At 48.0% G+C, this 22175-nt stretch overlaps 1 protein-coding gene across 1 annotated transcript in view; it reads right to left on the bottom strand.

Annotated features, from left to right (window-relative positions):
* Window positions 1-230: 230 nt before the first annotated feature.
* Window positions 231-22175, bottom strand: part of CAV1 (caveolin 1) — a 38179-nt gene continuing 16234 nt past the window's right edge. Inside the window, exon 3 of the mRNA XM_038753165.1 lies at window positions 231-2490. Within this exon, the coding sequence (XP_038609093.1) occupies window positions 2149-2490 (342 nt within the window). The 3' untranslated portion in view covers window positions 231-2148. The remainder of the gene's footprint in view (window positions 2491-22175) is intronic.

Below are 22175 nucleotides of genomic sequence, written 5' to 3'. Positions count from 1 at the left end.
CATTAGGATGCTGGACCATTCAGTTCAATGGGGATAACCTACCCCATTTGGATCCCGCATTTCACTCCGGAATTGCTGCATTAGTGGGCTGAGGTATCTGGAATCAGCAGGGCCCTCTTTCTCACCCTGTGTGATCTCACTTCTGAGTGCAGAGTGTGAATTAGGAGTTCTCCTGAGTGGACTATAATAAATAACAAAAATAGTAATAATTCAGGCTCCTGAACTGGAACTACTGTTAAAACATTTTTATTGTGCAGAAACGCAGCATTTACAGTACATGCAGAATAAAAAAAGTGTCAAATATATCAGTAAGCATACACTATGGCTGTAAATGCCCTGGATTGACAATCCGTGGGGGGATTAGGGCCTATATTTCTAAGTGAACAGACATTGCTCAGGATACACAGTTTACCTGTGGGATCACCAGGGTGATTCCAAAGTTACTTTCCTCAGAGGAAGATAAGCCTATTTTAGGTTTACATTCTTGACATGATGTGTTTTACTCTGAAAAATATCGAAAATAGTACAGTTTCTGTTATGTACACGGTAAAAAAAGTAAAATGATTTCCATGCCAGTGTCTGTCTTAACTGTTATTTAATAGGTTGGTAGGAGCTAAAGGGAGGGAAGCTGCTCTCAGTGAGCAGGCTGCCCTGGCAAAGACAAGAGAGACAAAGCCCGGGACATGCAGAAGGGAGAGGGGTCAGCAAGGTTGGAAGTCAAGATATCGGCTGGACTAGGCGGCTTTTTGTACAGCTCAGGTTCATGGGTAAAATTCCTCAGTTTGGGTTCAGGAGAAGCTGAATTTAGGCCAGCAAAATGACCTAGCTCCCTGTTTTCTGGAAGCTTCTGCAAGTGGCTGGTAGCCACTCGCAGGCACACAGCGGTGTCTGAGCACCGGGAAACACTTTCCCTGGTCACGGGCTCGGCAACAGGTGACCAAGGTCCGCGTTTTCCCAACTATTCCCAGGCCCAGCCCACCACCTTTGGGAACACTCGGGGATTGGCTGATCAGCTGCCAGTACAGGGCACCAGCTTGCATTTAGAAACCACTCCCTGATGGGTTAGTCTGGATGACTGGCAGACAGTCTGTAAGTTAATGGCAAGCTGATCTTCCTTTGCTGAGATAAGGAAAGTTAAGAATGGTGAGTGGGAGAGTTGAGGGGGGCGGGTGTCAGATGGTCCGCCCCAAACCATGAGGGTCGAGGTGCAGAAAAGGTGACCAGAGCCAATTCCCCTAAGCATCTCATTGCTAGGGAAATGGAGAGCTGGGCTGGATGGCCTGCGGGCCTGACTCAGGAACGAAGTGGCTAACAGTCCTATGCTGTCATTGTCAGTGCCGGCTTCTCTCACTGATGGCTCAGGTGGGTGTCCTCCCCGGAACACATCCTGATTCCCTCCTGGGGCAAACCCGCACACCTCTGGGAAGAACGTTTTCTCCAGGGAAGGCCGATGTGGCCAAAGCCCAGTTGTAGGCCCTCCAGCCCGGAGCCCCAGAGTCACAATTGACACCCAGTAATAAGGCCCTGGGATTTTCCCCCTGGGATCCTTTTGGAGACCTCGCTCCCAGTCGGAAGTGGCTGACGAATAGTCATCCAGCCTTCTGGAGGGAGGACGGGAGGGGCTCTGAAGGGGAACACCTGACTTTGGTGTGGGTCTTGCGGGGAAAGTGCCAGGATTTAGCAGGCTGAGGGGGCGAGTGAATGGAGGAGGTTGGTTAATGGTTGTCAGGCACTCTGCTTGGGCTTTGGAAGCCAACACCTACTGACTGCCCGTGGCCAAGACAAGGGACAAGGCCAGTCTACCTGCACCCTCTCACCCCGAGTCCTGGGTTTCCTGTGGTGGCAGCTCACTGGTGGAATGGAAAGCCACTCACCTGGTGCCGGGGGCACCTACCAGAAGTGACCCTCCAAACTGTCCACCCCGGCCCAAAAGGGAAGCAGGACTATGGCCATCGGGCCTGCGGGTAAGCCCGACTTCTGGGAATGGGCCAAGGGGAATCCAGGAGCGGGCCGGGGACACAGATAGCAACATTGGAAACCGAACTGGTGATTTCTTTGTTTGGGGCTGGAAGAGGCCACGAGAGGCCTGAGGCAGGGGCCTAGATCAAGGGGAGGAGAGGGAGACGCTAAAGCCGGCGGGACCGTCATTCAGATTTCTTTCTGGACTGTGGCTCGGATGTTGCTGAACATCTTGCCGATGGCCTCGAAGAGCGGGTCGCAGAAGGTGTGGATGCAGATGGAGTAGACACGGCTGATACACTGGATCTCGATCAGGTAGCTCCGGATGCAAGGCACCACGGCCCAGATGTGCAGGAAGGAGAGGATGGCAAAGTAGATGCCCCAGAGAAGGGCCAAGGGGATGCCCAAGAGGGCCGAGAGCAAGCGGTAAAACCAGTATTTTGTCACGGTGAAGGTGGTGAAGCTGGCCTTCCAGATCCCGTCAAAGCTGTGTGTGCCCTCAGGCTCGGCAATCACGTCTTCGAAGTCAATCTGGACAGGGAGAGAAGAATGACGAGGGTGGTTAGGCTGGCGAGGGCGAGGGGTCAATTAATTCCACCAACTTTTGGAACTCCGGGGGCTTCAGATAGAGAGTGGGTCCCTTTGAAACCCTAGCCTGGGAGAAAGCCAGGAGAGTAGGCAGAAATATGCACCACTTGGGCCCTAAGAACCCAGGGACATTAGCGTTACCAGCAACGGGTTACAGAGCTTGTTGTGCACAGAGCACTGGACTTGGCTCCCTCTTGGGTCAGCCCCATCTTGGGACAGCCTCCTGATACATCCAGTTTGGGATTCTAGGACCTGAGGAATAATTGTATGATGGCTGCCGTTCTCAATGCCTACGTTCAACGGCTAGTGGTGGGCCACCCAGGACCTTAACCTTTCCCCTCTACAGCCTTATCATTTATTTTTTATTCTGTTTTGTGTCTTAATGGTATTTGCTAAGCACTTACTATTTGCCAGGTAATGTACCAGAGGCTGGAGAAGATACAAGATAATCAGGTTGGATACAGTCCCTGTTTCATAGTCTTAATCCCCATTTTTCAGATGTGGTAACTAAGGCACGGAGGAGTTAGTGACTTGCCCAAGGTCTCACAGCAGACAGGTGGAGGAGCTGGGATGAGAATCCAGATCCTTCTGACTCCCAAGTCCGGATTCTATCCAGTGGGCCACTGTGCTTCTCTGATGGTCTTCCCCATGATCCAGCAGCAAGGATCACTGATGGGTGAAAAGACATTTGGCAAACACCTGAAGATTCTGGTCAGAAGCAGCATGGCTCAGTGGAAAGATCCCAGGTTTGGGAGTCAGAGGACGTAGGTTCTAATCCCGACTCTGCCACTTGTATGCTGTGTGACCTTGGGCAAGCCAGTAAACTTCTCTGTGCCTCAGTTTCCTCATCTGTAAAATGGGGATTAAGACTGTGAGTCCAACGTGGGATGGCCTGATTACCTTGTATCTACCTCAGCACTTAGAACAGTGCTCGGCATATAGTAAGCGCTTAACAAATATCATTATTATTATTATTCAGGCCTTTCCCATGCTCTGGAGTGGGCAATGAGTGCTCTATAAACTCCAATCTCTGTGGGTGAAGCAGGGAGGCCTAGTGGAAAGAGAGCAGGGCTGAGCTGAGAGTCAAAGGACGTGATTCTAATTCCAGTTCAGTCACTTGTCTGCTGTGTGACCTTGGGCAAGTCACTTAACTTCCCTGTGCCTCAGTTACCTCATCTGTAAAATGGGGATTCAATACCTGCTTTCCACCCTCCTTAGACTGCAAAAGCCCCTGTAGGACGGTAACTGTATCCTTTCTGATTATCTTGTATCTTCAACAGTACTCAGAACAGTGCTTGGCATGTAGTAAGTGCTTAACAAATACCGCAGTTATTATTAGTAGTAGTATAAGTTCCAGACTCTCTCTCTGAGGTGGGCTCCACCATGGGTCTTTCTCCAGCCTAAGCCCTGGTGATTTGTTCTATGTGCAAAGAAGAGCAGACACTGAGGACAGGCACCAGAATGCTGAATTTGGGCCAGGTCTATGCTATTCTCCTCTTCCACACTCCACCTAGGGCAAGGAAATTAGTCAATCAGTTAATCAGAGTATTGATTCATCAATTAGGGAAGGAGTGCGGTCTAGTGGATAGAGCATGGGCCTGGGAATCAGAAGGACCTGGGTTCTAATTCTGGCTCCACTGCTTGTCTATTGCCTTATCTATAAACTGGGACAGTGAGTCACATGTGGGACAACCAAATTAGCTTGTATCTACACAGGCCCTTAGTAAATTGTCTTGCACATATAGTGAGAACTTTAAAAAAGCTGTTAAAAATAGGTCAATCAATGGCATTTATTGAGCTCATACCATATGCAGAGCACTGTACTAAGTGCTTGGGAGTGTACAACACAACACAGTTGGCAGACCTGATTCCTGCCCTCAAGGAGCTTATAGTCTAGTGAGATGTGGATGCCTAGGCTCTAGGGATGAGTGATCCCAGCCCAAAGTTTCCTGTGTGTCCAAGTGCTGCCTCAGTGTCAGAGAGTGGGGGTGTTGCTGTCTCAAATATCAACTAACTACGATGATATTTTCAAAGAAAAAAAGAACACGACTTCCCAGGGTTGGCAAAATCAGAGTGTCTGCTTTTCACTTCCCTCTATCAGCATCATTAAATTCATCAAGTTACCAGCCCTGGTTGTTTTTCCATTTCATTTCATAACCTTTCATCTACCACGTCAGCACTTAGCACATACTTAGCACACTTGGCTTAATAAATGCAGAATTACTATTTCAGATGAACATCCCCTCCCACATTCAGTAAACCAAGAATTTTCACTACTGGAGGAAAGTTTGTGGCAGGGGACTGAAAAGTTAGACTTCACTCCTTGACACTTGGACATTAAAAGTTTCTAGAGGGTGTTTGTGCAGGGGGAAGTACCAGGCCATTTTTCTTTAGACTTGCTTCCTTGAAATGTGCATTTTGGGATACATTAGGGGAGGGCTCTGGGAGACTGGGACACTGAGAAGGAGACGAAAATGGCCCTGGGCACCATGGATAGCAGCAGGGGGCACCTTTCTATGCCCAAATAGTCTCAACCGCCACCACTGCCTCTGATAAAACTCAACTAACTGTAATTCACTTTCAGAACAGAAGGACAGACAGCTCTATACACACTCGTTTATATCGTAGATATCGTTTTTGTACCTCAGACACTGTGCTTGGCCAGAGGCCCCCAAGAACAACATTGTGGGTGGTTTCTAAACTGACCTAAAAATAGATCACTTGGGAGAGATTCTGGGTGGGCCCTGTATGATCTCTTCTTTGCTTTTCAGAGCCAATTATTGCATTTCCCCTGACTTCTGTGGGAACCCTGGGTCAAAGTTAGCCATACAGCGATATCGAGTGAGGCAACAAACAGGCCATGGCAACACGTGGGCCACTGGACGCAGTCAAGCATAGTGGACAGCTCTTTAAGAAGATGAGCCTCACCAAAAACCTGCTCTGCTTATTCCCAAAGAGAAAGTTTTCCTTCAGAACATTCAGAAACTTTTACGCAGCGGTGTAGTGGGGAGAAAGGGGATGGACTGAAAGCACCCTGTGGGCAGGGATCACATCTACAATCAGTCAATCAATCAATTGTATTTACTGAGCACCTATTGTGTGCACAGCACTGTACTATGTGCTTGGGAGAGTATATGACAGAGTTGGTAGACACATTCCCTGACCACAATGAGCTTACAGTCTAGAGAGGAAGACAGATATAAATATAAATGAATACGTTACAGATATGTACACAGGGGCCGTGGGGCTGAAGGAGAGGTAAATAAAATCCAAATGCCAGTGCAAGGGAGACACAGAAACAGAGTGGGAAAGGAGGAAATGAGGGCCTAGTTAGAGAAAACCTCAATGCCTTTTGTATTATACTGTTCTATTGTCTTTTCCCAAGCATGCATGGTACTGGATAAATACCTTTGATTGATTGATCGATTGCTATAACCACCTTCATATATGTCTGGGCCGTACATTAGGCTAGCTTTTGTGTCAGGTCTGAGGCCCACCTGAATGGTGCTACCTTCCATTTGGCAGAAACAGAAACTAAGACCAAGGCCACAAGGGAAGATGAAGAAAAGCTGAAATTAGAACTTTAACTTCCTGATTCCCAGGCCTTTAGCCATAAGTCACCTTCTATCTTGTCTTTTCATTCATTCATTCAATCATATTTATTGAGCACTTACTGTGTGCAGAGCACTGTATTAAGTACTTGGGAAGTACAAGTTGACATTGATTCATTCATTCATATTTATTGAGCGCTTACTGTGTGCAGAGCACTGTACTAAGCTCTTGGGAAGAACAAGTTGGCAACATATAGAGACGTCTTTCCCTCCCTGCCCATTTCTCTCTTCCTTATGTTGACTTCAGAGACTGAACTTCAGAGGTAGCTTAGAAAGAGGACATGTGAGGAGATACTAACGATGAAAATTGGCCCTTAAGCCAAAGGATGAATGAATGAATCAATTGTATTTATTGAGCATCTATTGTGCCTAGAGCAATGTACTGAGCCCTTGGAAGAATACCGTATAACAAAGTTGGTAGATATATTCCCTTCCCAATCAGTCAGTGGTAGTTATTGAGTGCTTACTGTGTGCAAAGTACTTACTGTACTGTTTGGAAGAGTGCAATATAACAGAGTTGAGACTGTAAGCTAATTATGGGCAGGTAATGTGTCTGTTATATTGTTATAATGTACTTTCCCAAGTGCTTAGTGCAGTGCTCTGCACAAAGTAAGAACTCAATAAATACCACTGATAGATCGATACGTTGCCTACCCAAAATGTGCTAGCCATTTAGAGGGTTGCCTTTCCACACAAACATGTTGGTTGCCTAGGTGCCCCTAGCTGAAGGACGATCCAGTGATTCCCCTCTCCCCAATCCTGCCCCCTGACCCCTCTCTGCATCCTGTCATTCAGTCAAAAGCACTGTACTATGCATTTGAGTACAATACAACAATAAACAGACACATTCCCTGCCCTCAATGAGTTTACAGTTTGACATACATCCCTAATCCCTGACAACCACCATGCGGGATTTCTTCTCTCTGCCCTGCATCATGGGCTCTTCCACTGGGTGTCTAGTGTGTGCAGGACACTGTACTGGTATCTACTGTTTGTTGGGCATGGTACTGGGTGTCTACTGTATGCAGAGTCCCTGGTAGGACCCACCCTGACAGTGTTGCAGGACAGGAGTCCTGAGAAAGATGTCTGCAGAGAAGGAAGAAAATATTTCTTTTCCAAGTCCCAGGGGACATTTAGGGTTAACTGCACACTGGCAAATCCCTCTCACAGGAATGAGTCAGAGCCTGGGAATCATTTCCAACGATGAGTGAGAATATTTTAGTGGAATTCCTTTTGATTTTCTGCGTTATAATCTATGGAACAGATTGTTTCCCTGGCAGGAATGATTCTGCAGTCCTGAGAGATCAAAGGAACACATGAACCCTGCTGACATTCCTTGGTCTTCATGGATGCTTTATTAAGAGTCGACAGTTGATGTTGCTCGATTTTTTATAAAGGACATCAAGTGCCTTCACGTAACATATTGGCTTGTGAGACTGCAGAGCTGGAACCACAACTTAACTGAAATCTAGCCGCATGCGTCAAGGAAAAAGATCTGTCCCACTGTGTTTGGATAACGTTTGGCCAGTCTGGTCAGTCTCAGGAGATCGGGTCTGGTTAAACACATCTGAAGACATTATTTCTAAATGGTTTATATGGGCAAAAAAAGAGGGCCCCATTTATTATTCTATCACAGTCCGGATATTTCATTTCTAAAGAAGGAATTTCCAGGAAGGAAACTTCCAGGATGGCTGAGATTTTCTTGGCAATCCTGAGGGCTTTCTGCTAGGATGGGGAAGCCTGCCTTCTAATAGTAGGTGGGACCGGTGGTCTGTTTGAGGGACTACAGGCTATATTTGCCAACCTACTCGCTGTACCTTGAGCTTATCTATAATAACTGTGGTATTTGTTAAGCGCTTACTACGTGCCAGGCACTCTACTAAGCACTGGGAGGATGCAAGTAAGTCAGGTTGGACACAGTCCCTGCCCATGTGGGTCTCCCAGTCTCAATCCCCACTGAGACCCAGAGAAGTGACATAACTTCCCCAAGGTCACACAGCAGTCAAGTGGTAGAACTGGGATTAGAACCCATGACTTTCTGTCTCCCTGGCCCCTGCTCTATCCACTACGCCATCTCACCACTGACCTCTCACCCCTCTCCTGCCTCTGGCCTGGAAATCCCTCCCTCTTCCTCTCCAACAGATGATCCCTCTCCCCACCTTCAGAGCCTTATTAAAAGCACATATCCTCTATTCCTCTTCTCCCATTCTCTTCTCCATTGCCCTCATACTTGGATTTGCACCCTTTATTCACCCCACCCACAGCCCCACAGCACTTGTATTTGTATCAACAATTCATTCATTTATATTAATGTCTGTCTCCAAAGTACATATGCACCTGTACATATTTATTATTCTATTTATTTTATTAATGATGTATAAATATCTATAATTCTATTTATTCCTATTGATGCCTGTTAACTTGTTTTGATGTCTGTCTACCCCCTTCTAGACTATGAGCCCGTTGTTGCATAGGAATTGTCTCTATCTGTTGCTGAATTGTACATTAATTTATATTAATGTCTGTCTCCCCTAGATTATAAGCTTCTTGTGAGAAAGGGATATGTCTACCAACTCTGTTCTACTGTATGCTCCCAAGTGCTTACTACAGTGCTCTGCATATAGTAAGTGCTAAATAAACATGATGGATTGATTGAAGATGAGTTTGCATCCCTTAGTTTATGGACTGTGTTACAGAGGAGGAGGCATTCCTGCTATTGAATCAATGCCTGGTTTCTGTCCATCACCACCAGGAACAATCTTCCCCACCACAGGAATGACCTCAGGATGACTTAGCTCACTGTGGGCAGGAACATGTCTACCAACTGTTACAATGTCCTCTCCCAAGCGCTTAGTACAGCACTCTGCACACAATAAGTGCCAAATAAATATGATCGATCAATTGACTGACTGTCTCCCCACCCAAAGGTATGGAACAGAGGCACTGGGATGAGAGGCTTGGTAAAGTCACAAGTAATGATGTTTCTTAGCGAGGGAGGCAAGAGGCAACCTCTCCATGGAGTTTGATAGACAGTCCCCAGTTTGTAGCTTCCTTCCGGAAAGGAGCACAGCTAGAGGGATGACAAGGTGATTCTGAGAAGCAGAAAAAGGCAGGAGGAAAGTTTACCCTTCCAGTTCCACTTGGAATGAGCCTCGCCCTGACTAGATTTCAGCGTCACCTCGCAACTTTGGCTCCTTATAAGCAGCGGGGCTTCTGGGGATCCAGGATCATCCTCTAAAGCCCAGCTGATCCAGAGAACTCTGAGTTTCCGAGCTTGCATGGCAGTCTGTTGGAAGATGGGGAGAGTAGGTGGAGTGGGCTCGAGAGGGTCCAGAGGAGATTAGGGGAGATGGGTCGGGAGTTGGAAATTGGGGCTCTAGACAAAGTTTGTTGTGCACCGGGAACATGTATACAAACTCTGTACTATCGTACTCTCTCAAGTGTTTAGTACAGTTCTCTGCACAGAGTAAGTGCTCAAGAAATACAATTAATTGTGGCAATGAGAAAGGCTCAAGGATAGGGGATTATGAAAAATGAAGATGAGACTCAATCTGTGGATTGATTGAGTACTTACTGTGTGCCAAGCACAGAGAAGCAGCTTAGCTCACTGGAAAGAACATGGGCTTAGGAGTCAGAGTTCATGGGTTCAAATCCCGGCTCTGCCAATTGTCAGCTGTGTGACTTTGGGCAAGTCACTTAACTTCTCTGTGCCTCAGTTACCTCATCTTTAAAATGGGATTAAGACTGTGAGCCCTACGTGGGAGAACCTGATCACCTTGTAACCTCCCTAGCACTTAGAACAGTGCTTTGCACATAGTAAGCACTTAATAAATGCCATCATTATTATTATTAACTGAACTCTTGGGATATGAGGTTCCAATCCTGCTGATAGACCCTACAGAGGTATACTCACGTGCACATATACACAAGTGCAAACACACCTGATTTCAATGTAGTTCAGAGCACACCCATACACATAAACGCACCCCGTTTCAATCCAGCTATTAGCACACATATGCATCAACTGCACCCACACACAGTTTTAATCTGGCTAATCTCACACACACACACACACACACACACACACACACACACGCATACAGGGTTTTGAAGTGGCTAACAGACCTCACCTCTCCCAACAGCCGGGCCTGGCAGCCGCTTAGCTGAGAAGGCAGTAGTGAAAAGCCCTTTCGTTAGTGTCAACAGTCGGTTGGAGAGTGCCCCGGCACAACCAATTGAGTTCAGCTGCAAGGGGTTTTGAATCTTTTTCTACTCGTTCTGCATTTTCATAATCGTCCACTCAGTGGGGCAAACCCACAGGAGGCAGCTGAGCTCGCTCCCCGCTCCGTGATGAGGGCTGAGTGGCTCAGAGGAGAGGCAAAGATCCCACAGACACAGCTAGGAACACCCCCCCACCCACCCCACCAATGCCCCTCTGCCTTTACATTTGTTTTATGGCATTTGTTAAGCACTTACTATATGCCAGGCACTGTATTAAATGCTGGGGTAGATACAAGCTAATAGTAATGATGGCATTTGTTAAGCACTTACTATGTGCAAAGCACTGTTCTAAGCACTGGGGGGGGATACAAGGTGATCAGGTTGTCCCACATGGGGCTCACAGGCTTAATCCCCATTTTACAGATGAGGGAACTGAGGCTCAGAGAAGCTAAGTGACTTGCCCAAGGTCACACAGCAGACATGTGGCAGAGCTGGGATTCAAACCCATGACCCATGACCTCTGACTCCAAAGGCCGGGCTCTTTCCACTGAGCCACGCTGCTTCTAATCAGACTGGACATGGTCCATGACCCAAGTGGGACTCCCAATCTTAAATCCTATTTTACAGATGAGGGAACTGAGGAACAGAGAAGTGGGGTGACTTGCCCAAGGTCATGTAGCAGACAAGTACTTTGCACATAGTAAGCACTTAATAAATGCCATTAAAAAAAAACCCCCAAAACGGGATTAGAACCCAGGTCCTTCTGACTCCCGGGCCTGTGCTCTTTCTACCACTCCACACTGCTTCCCCTCTTGAAATCTCTTGTTTGGCCCTCCTGCCTTGCTTTTCTGCTCCTTCAGTTCTTACTCTCATCCATTCTTCTTACACATCCACTAGGGAAGCAACATGGCCTACTGAACAGAGGACAGGCCTGGAAGTCAGAGGACCGAGGTTCTAATTCTGGCTCTATCACTTGTCTGCTGTTTGACCTTGGGCGAGACACTTCAAATTCCCTGTGCCTCAGTTTCCTCATCTGTAAAATGGGAATTCAACACCTGTTCTCCCCAGCCTTAAACTTTGAGTCCCACGTGGGATTGGAACTATGACCTAACTGAATATCTTGGATCTACCCCAGAGCTTAGAACAGCACTTGGCACAGAGTAAGTGTAAAATTTGTAAAATGGGGATTAAGACTGTGAGCCCCGTGTGGGAATTGTCCAACCCAATTTGCTTGTTTCCACCCCAGTGCTAGGTACAGTGCCTGGCACATAGTAAGCACTTAAAAAAAAAAAAAAATATTCTAGATGAAACTCAGCATTTTCCAACCTCCTCTCATCTGAAGAGTTTCCATCACTCTGTGAGTCGGGCACCGAAGAAAGACATATCTGGTGCATGCCTTCTCTTCAGCCAAAATCGCCACGGGGAAATTGCTTATTCTACAAACCTGCAGGCCGAGTCATGAAAGAATCATGAACACTTACCACACGGAGGAAACTAAAAGTGCTTTCATTTTGGTCAGGGGATGAAGACAAAGAGATGTCTTTCCCCCTTGTAGAAGAGTCCGTTGTTAGAAGAATCGGAGTTGAGTCTTTGAAACACTCCCTGTTTCTGTTTCCTAAGGACCGCCCGTTTCCTGTCTGGAGGGTCTTTTCTTCTGGGCCCCGCCCATGGATTTTCCTCTTCCTTCACCATTTGAGAGTTTTCTTTAGCCTCCTTTGTTTTGATTTCATTCATGTGATATCGATTTAAGAAAACAGATCCCCTCTCTTGACAGGTTGGAGTTCAACATAACAAGGGGAGAGAATGATTCAGGCAAATGGAAAGCAAGCCCAACTCCCCTTCAGAACACCACTGATCATGACCTAACGTGGACATCCTGTGCTAGGAGCCCTGTAAAATTCTCTAAAAAGCCAAGCTCTCTGCCTTGAGAGTTTCCCAAAGAGACTGCTATTTTTCCAAGCACCAAAGGCCTGCGGGTAGTAGGGGGATGGCGGGGGAGGCGATGGGCAAGGGGCAGTCTGACATCAGGAATTTACATGCCCCTTCCCACTCTCCCCTCCAGAACAACTGGCTGTTTTTACAGTCCTTATTCACAAGCTCTCCTCTCCTGCCCCCCACCCGTGGCATGCTAGTATTGAGCTTCTTGAGGGCTGGATAGTTGCCTCTTACCTGATTTCCCTCTTCCAAGCCATTAGACTAAACCTTTGCACCTGTCAGCATTCAATCAATACTTAGTGATTGATTTCCTGGAAGGGGGTGAGTTGAGGGCAATGATGATTAGAGGTAGAAAATGGGAGTAGGGCAGGATGGCGAAGGGCCAGGCAGAGGCAAATTCAGGAGCAAGGTGGACGTGGTTGGGGGGAAAGGGGAGATAGGAACCAGGCAGGTAGGTTTGAGAACTGTGGAGGGCTGCTGGAGAAGCAGTGTGGTCTAGGGAAAAGCACAGGATGACAAGTCAGGAGGTCTGGATCTGAATTTCACCTCTACCACTAACATTCTGGGTGATCAGGGCTCAATTTCCTTACCCATAAAATTGGGGTTGAATACCTGTTTTCCCTCCCCACTTGACTGTGAGCCCTGTGTGGGACAGGGACTGCGTCTGATCTGATTCGACTTTTTAAATTTAGAACAGGGCTTACAAATGCCATAATTTTTATCATGGTGCTTAGCAAATACCACTTATTATTATTATTATTCACCACAGGTTAGCCCCCAACGCTCAGAGACCCAGTTAGGAATGGGAGGCATTGTCCATTCATTCATTCAATCGTATTTATTGAGTGCTTATTGTGTGCAGAGCACTGTACTAAGCACTTGGGAAGTACAAGTTCGTAACATATAGAGATGGTCCGTACCCAATAGCGGGCTCACAGTCTAGAAGGGGGAGACAGATAACAAAACACGTATTAACAAAATAAAATAAATAGAATAGTAAATATGTACGAGTAAAATAGAGTAATAAATCTGTACAAACATATATACAGGTGCTGTGGGGAGGGAAAGGAGGTAGGGCAGGGGGATAGGGAGGGGGAGGAGGCGGAGAGGAAGAAGGGGGCTTAGTCTGGGAAGGCCTCCTGGAGGAGGTCCAGAACATGATTCCCCCAAACTATAAACACATACACACACACACACACACACACACACACACACACACACACACATGGCAGCCTAGTACCATTCCTGAGCCTCCCTGCTGAGGCAACAGCTCCATCGCTGACTGAGCACAGGGCCTGATGGCTGCAGAAGGCTGGGGGTCAGGACCCGAGAAGCTCAGCCCAGTGGAGGCACCGGACAAGGGTGCGGCTGTCCAAGGTCGGAGGATGCCCAGGGTTTTGTCCCTCCCCGTTTCCTCTGGAGCCGCTCCCTGACCCAAGCCCAGAGGGCCGAGATGGGATGGTCCTGGGAGGCAGACTCTCTCTGCTCCATGTTGGGAAGTGAGCAGCTGCTGGGGACAGTAGGGGAGAGGCAAGAGGGGGGTGGGCGGGCCACATCATCGGAGCCACATTTGGGCAAGGAATCAGAGTGGGAAGGAAGTCTGCAGGCTCACTGGCAGCAACGTTTAGCTGCGGCTACATGCAGCACCATCCAAGGCCGTATCTGGGGGAGAACTCAAGGGCAGGGAAGAGAGAGAGAGAGGCGAGAGAGGAGAGAGAGGAGAGAGAGAGAGAGAGAGAGAGAGAGAGAGAGAGAGAGAGAGAGAGAGCTCCGTGTGTGCCAGGTTCTCCCATCTGAAAGCAGAACACACGTTCTCTGGATTGGACATTCAGGGAGGATTGCAGGCTTGTTCCTCCCCCAAGGGCCATGCCTGGAAGGGAACGGAGAGCCATGCCCCCAGCAGCAGGCAGCCCTCCCTGACAAAACCCGGGCTCATATTTCAACTTCCAGGCCCTCCCTGCCTGTAGGGTGGGGCAGCGGGAAGGAGTCCCCACGATGGCCACAGCCACCTCTCACCCACCTCAGCCCACGCCAGGCCGGGGAGTAGGGGGAGCTACAAGACTTTCCTTCCTCTGTGCCACTGCCCCAGCAGAGGATGACTGCCCTGGGTGGGAGTCTGCCGAGTCTATGGTTGTGACCTCGAGGGCCCAAGGAGGTCCCACCGAGGTGGGGGAAAGGGAGGAAGGGGAGCACAAAGACCACCCCAATCCTGGCCTGAAGTCCATGACTGGCCCCAGGCAGGGTGGGACCCAGGCATCTAGGCATCCAGACCAGCCTGGGCAGGGCGCCAGTGTTGGAACCTCGTTTTCTAATGCCACCGTGGCCAGATCGGTCTGAAATCCCAGGGCTGGGTGGGGACCGGGTCAGTGGAAATTGGCATTTTCCAACGGGAACATTCAGTCCTCCCTGGCCTGTTAACCAGAGGACACAAGACCCCCCCTCCCCCCCAAACCTTCCCCTCCCCACTAGAGGCCAGAGGTGAAATCTTTCCCAGCCAGGAGTCTCAAAGAGCTGGTAACTCCCACCTCCACTTCTCCAAAGCTTCATCGGCCCCAGCGATCCAGCCACATGGCTGTTCCTGTGTCCATACTGAGCCAGCTCCCGACGGGTGCTTGCGGAGGAGGGAGCGGGCATGTTGACCTTTCCCTTGGCACAATGGCTGCATTTGGAAGTCTTTTTTTAAAAATGGTATTCGTTAAGTGCTTACTATCTACCAGGCACTGTTCTACGTGCTGGGGCAGACACACAGTAATGAATCTACATGGGGTTCACAGTCTTAATCCACATTTTACAGATGAGGCAGCAGAAGCACCCAGAAGTGAAACGACTTGCCCAAGGTCACAAAGCAAACAAGTGGGGGAGTCAGGATTAGAACCCATGTCCTGCTGACTCCCACAAATGCGCTCTTTCCACTAGGCCACACTGCTTTTCTTCTTCCTTCTGGTCCTCAGACGTGTGCTCTGGGCAATCTCTCCCCCTTCTAGACTGTGAGCCCATTGTTGGGTAGGGACCATCTCTATATGTTGCCGACTTGTACTTCCCAAGTGCTTAGTACAGTGCTCTGCACACAGTAAGAGTTCAATAAATATGATCGAATGATTGAATGAAAGTAGGCATTTCGAGGGGAGTGTCTATCTGGACCAAACCAATCCGGTGTTCCCAGGAAAGGGCAGGGCGCGCCCACCTCTCCATTCACATCAATGAGGCTTTGGCCAGGCAGCATGGACGATAGCCACGTTATGTAAGGACTGAGAATCTTGGGTTCCAGAAGGAAAATCCAGATGTCACCCAGTCAGGTCCACCTGAACTCCCCAGAATCCAGGCTTGACTTTTTTGCAACTGCCAACTGATTTTCCACCCCAGACTATAAGCTTGTTATGGGCAGGGATTTTATCTGCTAATTCGGTTACATCGTTCTGTCCCAAGTGCTTAGTAGAGTGCTCTGCATGTAGTAAGTGCTTTATAAATGCCACTTATCATGACAGTCTCCATGGTTGATTGTCAAGGATGGAGGACCTGGGTTCTATAGTGTGGACAATCAGGAAGTTCTACCCCAGATCTCACCTAAATCTTTCTCTCTATAAATCAAACAATTTCCTCTGGTCTGGTCTTTTAGGAAAGAAGCAGGCCTTGGAATCCTTGCATTAGTAACCATCTCCAACTCCAGTGCCTAAAGGGTTAGATCACCAGTCAGCCTTCCTTTATTAATAGTAATTTAAAAAAAATGCAGTATCCGCTAAATGATTAGCAAGTGCCAAGCACTGTGTTAGGCACTAGGGAAGAACACTTCAGAACACCACAGTCCTTGTCCCGCATAAGACTCACAGATTAAAGTGGGGGGAGAATGAGTATTTAATTCCCATTTTACAAATGAGGAATCTGAGGCACAGAGAAGTTAAGTGAGTTGCCCAGCGTCACACAATAGGCAAGTGGCACATCGGGGATGAGAACCTAGATCTCTTGGCTCACTGTCCTTTGCTCTTTCCACTAGACCATGCTACTTTCTCCTTTTCAGAAACCAAATGCCCTTCGGATGCCTGTTAACTTTTCTGAATGGGATTTGTTCACACCTCACCTTGTTACTGAGAAGCTTCTACATCCCTCTTGAAATGACAAGATGAAGACCTGGCCTGATATGTGACCCTTATGGTTTGGTGGGGAGGATGGCCTATATATTCCACTCCTGGTATCACACCCAAGCTTCACACTGGCTTTCCTTCTGGGAAACCCTGGGGTGTTGGAATGAAAGCCATAAGACAATTTTCATCTGATAGCAAGTGCACCATTGCTGGCTTCCTGTGAGACTGTCTCACATGGAACTTAGCACCCCCTCTGACCTTCTGTTCTCTTCCTGCCTCCAGAGCCTAGCCAGGCTTTCTCGAATCCTTGAATCCAGTTCGGGCGCTCATAATTATAATAATGGTATTTATTAAACACGTTCTATGTGCCAGACATTGTTCTAAGTGCTGGGGCAGATACGACTTAATCAGCTGGACACAGTCCCTGTCCCACATGGGGCTCACAGTCTTAATCTCCAATTTTCAGATGAGGTAACTGAGGCCTAGAGAAGTGAAGTGACCTACCCAAGGTCACAAAGCAGACAAGCGGCAGAGCCGGAACTAAAACATGGGTTTTATTCAGAAGGAGATGGCTCCTTCTGACTCCCAAGCTCAAGCTCTATCCACTAGGCAATGCTACTTCTCATAGCCTCTCCTTCTGAGATGGGAGCATCCCATCTGAACCCCGGTGCCCAAGCCTCACAGGGTAGTTCCATCGCACCCAGCACTGTTCACAATGACACCAGCCTAGGACTGATGACTGCAGGACATCATGTGGGCCAGATTCGGAAGACCCATTGCTGTCTCACTGTGCCCAACCCATAGCTGCACCCCTGCATCCCAGGAAGGAAAGACCTCAAACTCATCATCTGTCTTCCTTGGGGCTTTGGACTAGACTGTAAACTCACTGTGGGCTGGGAGTGTGTCTGTTTATTGAATTGTACTCTCCCAAGCACTTAGAGTAAGCGCTTGATAAATGCGATTGGATGAATGATTGAATGGAGCAGCTGTGTGGTCTAGTGGATAGAGCACAGGCTTGGGAGTCAGAGGACATGGGTTCTAATCCCATCTCTTCCACTGGTCTGTTGTGTGACTTTAGTTAACTCACTTGACTTCTCTGTGCCTTAGTTCCCTCATCTATAAAATGGAGATTAAGACTGTGAGCCCCGTTTGGGACAGGGACTGTGTCCAAATTGATTAACTTGTAACTACTTCAGAATTTAGTAGAGTGTTTGACACAGAGTAAGCACTTAATGCATATTATTATTATTATTATTATTATTATTATCTCATCCATCAACCTTCCCTGCACTCCCTCCCATGAACACACACACACACACACACACACACACACACATTCAGCCAGCCTGGTGCCTGTACCCTGGCCCCTTCCCAAGGGGTAGATAATCCAGAGACTGGCTGGTGACCACAAGGAGCTGTGGGCTCAATCCCTCAATCAATCGATCAAGTAATCACTGGTATTTATTGAGTGCTTACTATGTGCCAAGCACTGTTCTAAGCATTGGAATAGGTACAAGGTAGTCGGGTTGACCTCAGTCCCTGTCCCACATGGGGCTCACAGTCTTAGTCCCCATTTTACAGATTATGTAACTGAGTCCCAGAGAAGTGAAACGACTTGTGCAAGGTCACACCGCAGGACACATGGCGGAGCTGGGATTAGGACGAATGTCCTCTGACTCCCGGGCCTATGCTCTTTTCACTAGGTCACGCCACTAGAAACAATCCCTGCCTCCAAGGAGCTTGTAATCCCCAAGTACCGTCACACTCCCACTCTGGTCCTTGAACCCCCAGGAATGGGACCGTTATGAGGTGAGGCCCAGGTGGATGTGGGATTTACATTGGAGGGAGAGGTGAGCCCTCTTTCATCACCACTGTTCTGGCTTTGACTCTTTCCTTTTCTCCACAACTTAGCAGGGTGGTGGGCATTGCCCTCCCAAGTGGGAAAAATTTGCCATCTCCCACTCTCCTTGCCTGTCTTTCTCCACTAGCTAGCCTCACCCTGGGTGTCAGTTGGAGCTGTTGGCATTTCCGCAAAGGCTGCACTGGGGGTCCAAGATCTAGGATGACACTTGATCGGAGCTCCCAATGGCTCCCACCCTCTTCCACCACCCCCAGATGCCACCTTCACAATCAGCTGTTGGGACCAGGAGCTGGGAGGGGGAAGTGCAGTGGGAGGTGACAGAGGGAGGGCGTAATGGAGGGAGGGCATGATGGAGGGAGGGCAGGGCTAAGGCTACTGAAGCCGTCCCTTGCTGGGCTGGTGTGGAGAAGCTGCCAGCTCCTGGAAATGGATATGAGAAAGGCAGAATCACCCTCTGGACCTCCTGGTTTGCTCCACCCAACTCCTCTCTGCTCTGGATCACAACCTCACCAAGCCTCTGCCTGGGACTCCTTCACCCAGAGGTGAATGTTGCGAATTTGTGCCACGGGCAACGGTGGAGGCAAACCCCCCTGCCAAAAAAAAGTAGCAGGTGCAAGCTACAGATTCATGGATGTTCAGTCCATGTTGGGCCACTAGCCCTCCTAAAATACTGCCTCCTCCAGGAAGCCTTTCCTGATTGCCGACTTGTACTTCCCAAGTGCTGCACACAGTAAGCGCTCAATAAATACAATAGAATGAATGAATGATTAATTTCTACCACCCCAAGTTGTATTAATCCAACATCCACCCCTAGCAGCTATGTATTTCTATTTATCCTTAGCTCTCTTGTACCTTTGTATATTCAATTGTATATACAATTACTTACTGTGACAGTCATTCTGACATATTTGCTCTACTCTATTTTTTTGGTGTTTTTAAGCATTTGCTATGCGTCAAGCACGGCTCTAAGTGCTGGGGTAGATAAAAGGTAATCAGGTCAGGCACAGTCCCTGTCCCACATGGGACTCACTGACTAAGCACTGAATTTCCATTCTACAGTTTAGGAAACTAAGGCACTGAAAAGCTATGTGTCTTGCCCAAGATCACACAGCAGGCAAGTGGCAGGGGTGGGATTAGAACCCAGATCCTCCAACTCCTAAGCCCCTAGATCACCTGACTCCCAGTCTGATCCTTGTTCTTCCTATGCTTACATTTTTTTTGTCACTCTTTTGTATATCTGCCTCCCATATTAGATAGTAAGCGGCTTGAGGGCAGGGAACATTTTCTGCTTCTGTTGCACTTTCCCAAGTCCTTAGTACAGTGTGTGTGCTTGGTCAGCACTCAATAAATATCAATTACTAATACTGCCACTAGAGGGAACGTGAGGGATATAGAGAGGAGAATTAGAAGTGCCATGATACCCATCTCTAACCGTGTCTATTTCCTCCTCCCACAATCTAACAGGACAGTAGCCATTGCCTTCCTCCTCATCATCATCATCAATCGCATTTATTGAGCGCTTACTATGTGCAGAGCACTGTACTAAGCGCTTGGGAAGTACAAATTGGCAACATATAGAGACAGTCCCTACCCAACAGTGGGCTCACAGTCTAAAAGAGTGGGCTCACAGTCTCTCATCTCCCCCCAACCCCTCCCAGCCTTTCTCCATCAGCTAGTCTCCAACAGCCTTTCTCTGGGCATTGGTGGGGGCTGATGGCACATTTCTGCAAAGGCTGAACTCGTGGTCCAGGTCTAGATTGGCACCTGACTAGAGCTCTCAGTGACTCTTCCACAATTCCCAAATGCCCCCCCCAACACACACACTCTCTGCTGTTGGAGCCAGGAGCTGGGCATGGTTTTACACAGAGAAAAATCATCACATATGGTTGCCAATTTCACCGACAGACACCGAGTCCTGGGCTGGCTGAATCGAGGGGCTGGCCCAGGGCAGCAAGGCTCAGAGATTGATGTTCTAATATCGGAAATACCTCCTACAGGAGGCCTTCCCAGTCTGAGCCCCTTCCTTCCTCTCCCCATCGTCCCCCTCTCCATCCCCCCATCTTACCTCCTTCCCTTCCCCACAGCACCTGTATATATGTATATATGCTTGTACATATTTATTACTCTATTTATTTATTTTACTTGTACATATCTATTCTATTTATTTTATTTTGTTAGTATGTTTGGTTTTGTTCTCTGTCTCCCCCTTTTAGACTGTGAGCCCACTGTTGGGTAGGGACTGTCTCTATATATTGCCAACTTGTACTTCCCAAGCGCTTAGTACAGTGCTCTGCACACAGTAAACGCTCAATAAATATGATTGATGATGATGATGATAATGACATCAGTGCTGGGTGTGTGTTGGAATCAGTCAGTCCTATTTATTGAGCATTTACTGAGTGCAGAGCACTGTACTAAGCACTTGGGAGAACGCAATATAACAATAAACGGACACATTCTCTGCCTACTAAGAACTTACAGTCTAGAGGATTGGAGTGTCCAGAGTCCAGTAGGGGAAACTCAGGATGGATTGCTTAGCAGAAGTTTAGAGGTGGAACAGGACTTTTTTATGGTATTTGTTAAGTGCCAATTATGTGCTAGGCACTTCACTAAGCGCTGAGGTAGATACAAGCTAATTGGATTGGACATAGGCCATATCTCACATGGGGTTTACAGTCTTAATCCCCATTTTAAGATGAGGTAACGGGCACAGAGAAGTTAAAGTGACTTGCCCGAGTTTATACAGCAGACAAGTGGCAAAGCATGAATTAGAACCCAGGTTCTCGGACTCCTAGGTCTCTGCTCTTTCCGCTAGGCAATGCTGCTGTTCTCCTTCCTACTTAGGCTGTGAGATCCCCCCGACATGAGACAGGAAGGCAAACATCACATGATTCCTCTGATTCCCACTCTAGACTGTAAGTTTATTTTTTATGGTATTTGTTAAGCATTTACTATGTGCCAGGCACTGTACCAAGCGCTGGGGTAGATACAAGCTAATCAGGTGGGTCACAGCCCATGTCCCACATGGGGCTCACAGTCTTAATCTCCATTTTATAGATGAGGTAACTGAGGCAGAGAAGTCAAGTGACTTCCCCAAGGTCACACAGCAGATAAGTGTGCTCTTTGTGCACAGGAAAATTGTCACCAACCCTGTTGCATTGTACTTTCCCAAGCATTTAGCACACTGCTCTGCACACAGTAAGCACTCAGTAAATACCATCAGTTGATTGACATCTGGATGCCCCATTAGAGGCGGTCCTGACCCGGACTGACTGTGGGTCTGATCTAGGAATGGTCTGGGGGTTTTAATGCAGAGGGGAACATTTAACCCACTGATGAACTTGTTATCCCCCCCCACCCAGGGGGAAAAGTAGGAAGGAAAGGATTGGGCTTAGTGGGTATGTGTGTGCATTTTCTTTCAGTTCAATGTGGGACACCTGTATTTCTGGCCCTGTGGCTGATTCCATTCCAGGATTCCTTTGAGCCTCTAAAGGGCCCATAAAAAAAATCAGAGTATTTCCTCTGTGCAATATTTTTGCTAGTACAGTCCATCACTATTGAGGCATCCCTTACATTTTTTAGGGGGCCAGCCTGACAGGGAAAGAGGGTAGAAAAATGGGTTAGAGACCTCATCCCCTTGAAATATATACTGTCCCTCCCTCCCTCCAATGGCTCTCTAAGTGCTAACCAGAACAAAAATAGATTTAGCATCCAATGGAGAGAAATGGGATGTGAAGTTACTTGCCCAGATTGCAGGATGAGTCAGTGGATGAGCGGCAGGGGTAGCCAATGAAGGCTAGTTGTCTCCCAAACCATGGCCCCTGGGCCCAGGGGGTAAGAGTGGGAGAGAGCCTTCAGGCTTCCAACCCAAGTAATTACAGGCAAAATCCAATCGTGCTCTATGTCTTGGCCTGCTGAGCC

This window comes from Tachyglossus aculeatus, chromosome 10, assembly GCF_015852505.1.
Source record: "Tachyglossus aculeatus isolate mTacAcu1 chromosome 10, mTacAcu1.pri, whole genome shotgun sequence".
NCBI classification, from domain to species: Eukaryota; Metazoa; Chordata; class Mammalia; order Monotremata; family Tachyglossidae; genus Tachyglossus; species Tachyglossus aculeatus.
Note: the sequence above shows the minus strand (reverse complement) of the source record. Positions and strands in the feature narration are given on the sequence as shown.